The sequence below is a fragment of the Aristolochia californica genome, unplaced genomic scaffold (genome assembly GCF_029961685.1).
Source record: "Aristolochia californica isolate CCGP_79_NKW_82.1479 unplaced genomic scaffold, dmAriCali1.0.hap1 SCAF_2, whole genome shotgun sequence".
Lineage (NCBI taxonomy): Eukaryota > Viridiplantae > Streptophyta > Magnoliopsida > Piperales > Aristolochiaceae > Aristolochia > Aristolochia californica.
This window is the reverse complement of record NW_027181881.1, coordinates 40,197,759-40,203,855: the sequence shown is the minus strand read 5'-3', so window position 1 is coordinate 40,203,855 and position 6,097 is coordinate 40,197,759. Positions and strand designations below refer to the sequence as shown.

Here is a 6,097-nt window from a genome sequence, read left to right as displayed (position 1 = left end):
TTGAAATTTGGTGTTTCTTGAAAGAAATGTATCTGAAATACTAGATTTATATTTTTTAGCTTAATTAAGTTTTATTATCATTAAAATCATGAAGGGAGTTGGGTATTGAGGGTTAAATTATGTAACAAGTTCGAAGCTATAAGCTCCAACTAGAGGGGTAGAGTTGGAAGATATTAGTTTGAGCTAATTAGGATTTATTTTTGAAGACATTTGTTTCTTTTAGAAAGTAAATTATTAGGTTTATTAATTATAAAGATGGGAGAGGGTCTATAAACCGTAATATCTCTCATATTTTCTCACCTACAAACCCTAAAAATATATCATACTAAATGAGTATCTTAAGATAACATTCTCTCCCTTTTTATTTTTTCTAGTTTCTTTATATTTTCACTGGTCATTTTTCTATTGCATGCTTAACCTTTTCCTCCTTTCGACACTACAAAAAAGGATAAACACAAATGCACATGGCCAATTTAAAAGCACACATCAAATTTTAATATCAAAACTCATTTAGTTTCATTTCAAAATCTAAATTTCAATTGAATTCCATCAAAATGGATATTGAGACCACATGTCTCAAAGATTAAAACATACAACAAAGTCAATCAACAAACCTAGGAACCTAAGGCTGAGTAAAAAAAGAGCCAAATGGGGATCACTCATCCCCTGCCCTTCTCTTTTTGCTCAAGGTGGACTCTCCTCCCCACAGGATACCCAATAGGGCTACATCCTTAATCACTTGAAGGACCTCGACCTCATCTTCTTCTTCCCTTATTGCCTGAGCCACTTGATGCTTCTCTTCTTCTTTCTCTTGCTCCTTCTCCCCTACTTTCTCTTCCTCCTCTTGTTCAACCACATGCTCCTCGGTTCCTTCCATTTGTTCTTTCTTTTCTTCATAACTTCACTTGCTTGATCTTCTTCTAGAGTTTCTCCTTTTCAAGGTCTCCTCGAGATATCTCAATGTCTGGCATAGGTGTATCTCGAGGGCTAATCTCACCATGTGTTTCCCCCTCTTCAGCTTCTTCTCCTACTTCCCACAGCTTCCTCCTCCATTCTAGTCACCAACTGAGACAACCTAATGTCTACTTTCTTATCCATGTAAAAAAAAATTCAAATGTTTTCTTCAACTTATTAATTAGGGCGACTCAGGAGTCTTGCCTCATCTTGGAACGCATCTCCCTAGCCCTCTCCTTCATCATTCGGCTCCCTCTTCTTATTCCATGGTTACATATTGAGGGAAGCATTACTTTGCCTCATGCTATTGATGTGTAATAAGACCTAACTTTAAGCTCAAATTTTGAAATCTGTAGGTTCTACAACCATAGGTAGGCACTAATATCAAAGTATAAATTGATCTACTCAGTGCAATTCAAATTTGCCTACTTAAGTAAAATTGAAAATTCATCAAAGGCTTTACAAGCGCTTGATCTACCAAATCATGCTGATCAATAAAGAATTCAACAAAACAAAGTAAAATTGAGGCAAGTTGATCAACCAAGTTTGAATTCAGATGGGTACTGAAGTCATATTGCTCAACCAAGTTCCAGTGATCAATCAAGTTGTGATTCCAGTAAGGTATAGGAATGCAAGTTTGATCAAACAGATTATCTTGACCAAACAAGGTCACTCTAATCAATCAATTTGTGTTGTAGAAAAGAAGAGTTTGACCCAAAAAGTTCATCATAACTAATCAGCTGCATGAAAGCAAGAGTTGGATCAATTAAGTTGTCTTAGTCAAACAAGCTCTGTAGCAAAAGAGAGGAATTTGGAAAACAATATAAACCACCTCCCCATGAGCAATGGATTTATGTTTATAAACCGATAATAGAGGGTTAACCAGTATTAATGCTTGACCACTATTTTCTTCTATTGCATAATCCATCTCCTTTCTTTCGTATGTATACAAAATTCTAGATTCATAGACATAGGGATGCATTAAAGTTATGTACAATAATATGATGTCTAGCAAGTGGAATTTGTCAATAACACCTCTGGATCAATCATTTCTTTCACTTTCTTCTCCCAATAATAGGGCCTTAGGTGATTTACAGCAATTTTTTTTTATCAGCATCCACTTCCTGCAGGCTCAATTGAACTTAGGAGACCATTGCCTCTCAGCTGCACGCAATGTTCTTCAGCGTCTGCTTGGGCACAAATAATAACCACTGCAAGACCATTATAGTGGGCCTCTTGCATGATATTAACTGCATTATCAAGCGTCATTCCAGGAATAACCTTCATCAAGACTTGGACTACATACTCGCGTTTGTTGTAGTTGTCATTATGCAGTAGGACACGATAGGGTGGTGACATCTTCCTCGACTTCCTGAACAAGCAGATAATAACATAGAACAATGGCTGTAAGGGATCAAATTTCTTATGATTCCCACCCCTTCCCATACAGGATTCCAGATATTTCAATTTTACAAGAGAGAGAGAGAGAACCAAACATAGAAGTAAAAATACTGTAGTGAGATAGAGATAGAGAGATAGATAGATAGATAGATAGAGAGAGAGAGAGAGAGAGAGAGAGAGAGAGAGAGAGAGAGAGAGAGAGAGAGAGAGAGAGAGAGAGAGAGCCAAACATAGAAGTAAAAATACTGTAGTAAGACCATGTGCTTGGAGTAGAAGATACTATCATCTTTTAGCTTTTTGGCTCTACAGCTGGTGATTTTTTTTTTTAAAATGCTAATTATACAAACACACGACACCCCACTACACCAGGATCTCTGCACTGAGCCCTTCTTGGGACAACCTTAATTGATAGGTTTCTGGAGCTAGTAACTAAAAGATGTAATTCCAAGGACTGGAAATCCTAGGCATTCAGATGGTAGACATGTTCAAAAAAGAAAATATTCACATATTCAGTGAGGTTGCTCAGTCCCATGTCAAACACATAGCAAGCCAGATGCAAATATGCTTGCTCAATGCTGAGCTCAATTCTATGTTGAGCGCTAGAGTTTGTACCTTAGCTTTGGTTCAACCTTGAGAAAAAGACAAAAAGCAAGGGAAAGTTGGCACAGACCAAAGCAACATGCAGGACAAAATCTGCTGAAAGCGGCTAAGTTGCACAGACGAGTTCTTCCATCATAAGTAGAAAGACAGAGAGAAAAGTTTTACCCCAAAATGGCACATTTGAGTTCATCAACAAGCTTTTTTTGGTGGAAGGGCACATTTTCTAGCATTAGTTTTATTACTTAGGTCATGAGAGCAAGAGACGAGTGATACAACTAATTATGTATTTCTTTTAAATTTTCAAGCTACACACAAGATCCCTAGATCTAGTAGCCCTGTTGAATATCTCAAAACACAACAACAGAGGAATTTTCAATTATTTATTACAGAATAATTCAGTTATATAACTAAGAGTGAAGAGATATGCTTCCATTCCATCTTTAGTAATTGCCAAGATACGCAAGGTAGAGCTTCAAAATTAACATACCTCAAGTCAAACTCCGATTCACGACCTGGACTGGTTTTCTCAACAGTTGGTCTTTCCAGCACGCCACCTCCTTTCCCTGGTGCACTGGCGGACAAAGCCATAAGACTTGCTCGATTTGCAGATGGTGCCTTGTAAAGAGGGTGCTTATCACCTGATAGAACATATTCTCGCTGTGTAAGAATTGAAGAAGCTATAATATCAATTGAAGGAAAAATGTCAACTAAATCCAGGAAAATGAACCTTACTCTTATTCATGACTATTTTGGTTTAAGAATAGAAGAATTTTCAGTGCTGAACAAACGAAAGTGAAAGCTGCAAAACTTACACTCATTCTCTTCCCAAATCGAATATAACAGCATTAGCTTTAGTTAAGTTTTTCAATTTTCATGGACCGCTAAGTTATATAAGAAACTCTTCACAATGTTTACTTCCATTATCCCCAACTTTCTTCTTATTCTGTCCAATGAATACAATCAGCTCATAGTTCAGGTCCCATGTCCAAAGCAAAGATATTTTGGGATGACGGAGGCATTGTATTCCAAGTTATGATTCAAAACAGTAAAAAGAGAAAGAGGTGCAGTGCATGGTTCCATAGTTTTTTATTAAAGGAAAAAATAGGAGAAATTTTTAATAGCAACGTTTCCTCCCCCAAAAGCCCAAGACAAACAAAAGATTAAAAAATAACTAGAGAAAAAAATGTAATTTAGAGTATAATATTTATTGACAAAAGAGAACAGGCAGCTTTAATGAACTGTCCAGTTGGTAGCAAACTATGATAAGATTGCTCCACCCTGGATACTACAACCAAGGGAACAAACTGAGACTTTTTTTTTGAATGATGAATAAGCTGAGACAATAAGGTCCTATCTAAAAAAAAAACTAAAACTAAAAAATATATTCTTGATATGGCTTCAATGTATGTTGAGTCTTCAGAAATTGTTTTTTAGTTGGCCAGGAAAAGAAAAAGTCAAGATCTTTTGAGAGTTGCTCGCACTATATCAGAAAAATCGTTTAGAACTCCATCCAATCTACTCTTTTCTGGGCTGGAAAGCTTCCTGTTTTTAGCCACCTCCATAGTGGCATGAGTGGTATCCCTAACATATAATCCTACTCAACCGAGCTCAACTTTAAAAGCAACTCTAAATGTAACCCTAGGCCTGCCAGTGGTGGACGCACGAATCATGATTACTAGGGGAGATCAAACTTGTACATTCTGAGCCCTTTTTTTCTGTTGCCAACTCTTCAGAGCTTAGCTTCCTGCTCTTCTTCAGGGATGAGACTGACTCTAAGATAAGCATTTAGAAACCAGACAGGATTAAGAATGAGCCAAATAAGCATTAGGCTTCAATTCGCTCATGAGACAGACCTTTGGGAATCAAGAAACCATTCCACAGGAGGCACATGAAGACTATGACAGAAGTGAAACACAGATGACACAGTTTTTTTTTTTTTATATAACTCATGTTAATATGTTAAGAATCTGGAGTTTCAAAATTCCTAACAGAAATGACTCGTTGAGATATCTCATCGATTATGGAGTTCATTTCCAAATTCGAATATAATTTGAAAAAACTCGCATTTTTAATTCTAATTCAGCTGGTCTTCAACGTACAAATCGACCAATGTTTTCTCTTTCAGAATATTCCCTAGAGTGGCAGAATCCAACAAAACCCAAACAACTTACGAAGCGAATCTAGCGCCGATTATAAACCTGATTTAACAATTGGAGTAACAAAGACGTTCATAAGCGAATCTAGATGCTTCCCACCACAACATTTGCGGAAAACCAAGAAAGAGACATCAAAGAGAGAGTAAACAAGAGGCAGAAGCACAAGGAAAAAGAAAACCTGTTTTCTGGCCGAAGACGTGATTGGGAGAAAGAGCGATTCTGCCGCAAATGGCAGTGTCCATTATCGGTTTACTCGCAGCCTCACGTTGGAAGCGAACGACAGTCTACACGTAATTTTTCGTTGATTTCTGCTGCTTCTTGCCTGGCGAGCTTGGAAAGGTCAGAAAGTTCGCGATTGGTTGAGGGGCCGATTTCCACCAACACAGAAAGATTTTTCTATTTTTTTTTTTCAGTCTCCTCTTTTCGTTTAATTTTTGTGGAGAAAGTTGCAGCTGCTGGCTGCTGCCTCCTAACCACCAACGTTCTTGAGTTCACTCTTCCAAATTAACTGGGTAAAAGCTACCCTGGAAAGCTTCCCTCGTGGACGTACTTGCACAGGTTTATGGAGTACTTTTTCACCAAATGGAGTTACAACAATATCAAATATATCTGATTGCTCTTGTAAAAATAGGCCATGCCTATGACTTTTTTTAACTTCTATTCAAACTTGAAGCCCTTAGAAAAAAAAATTGTTTCATTTTTCTCCTTGTTAAAAGCATAATATGTATATCATAAGTGGATTTTGATTTAAAAAATTATGCAAGTGTAATTTCTTGAAATCACACAATTCCAATCATTCAATGGTCTATCTAGTGACCTATGTACCTTAAAATATAGCATAAATATGCTTAATGGTGAAGAAGTATTATTGGCATATCTTATAATTAAGTAGTTGAGTGTCATAAGGTTGTATTTATGGAGTGTTTTAAGTTTTTTTTTCATTTCCCATGTATTAGGGTTTCTAATCCTCGACTCTAAACAAGAGG

At 36.9% G+C, this 6,097-nt stretch overlaps 1 protein-coding gene across 1 annotated transcript; it reads right to left on the bottom strand.

Moving 5' to 3' along the window:
- Positions 1–1,723: 1,723 nt before the first annotated feature.
- Positions 1,724–5,574, bottom strand: LOC137956903 (ATP-dependent Clp protease adapter protein CLPS1, chloroplastic-like). The gene is made up of 3 exons (XM_068804568.1): positions 5,290–5,574; positions 3,443–3,593; positions 1,724–2,326 (listed from the first exon to the last, which is right to left on the bottom strand). Exons 1-3 carry the CDS (start codon positions 5,351–5,353, stop codon positions 2,065–2,067), a joined length of 477 nt encoding a protein of 158 aa, XP_068660669.1. The 5' UTR covers positions 5,354–5,574; the 3' UTR covers positions 1,724–2,064.
- Between the last annotated feature and the right edge of the window lie 523 nt (positions 5,575–6,097).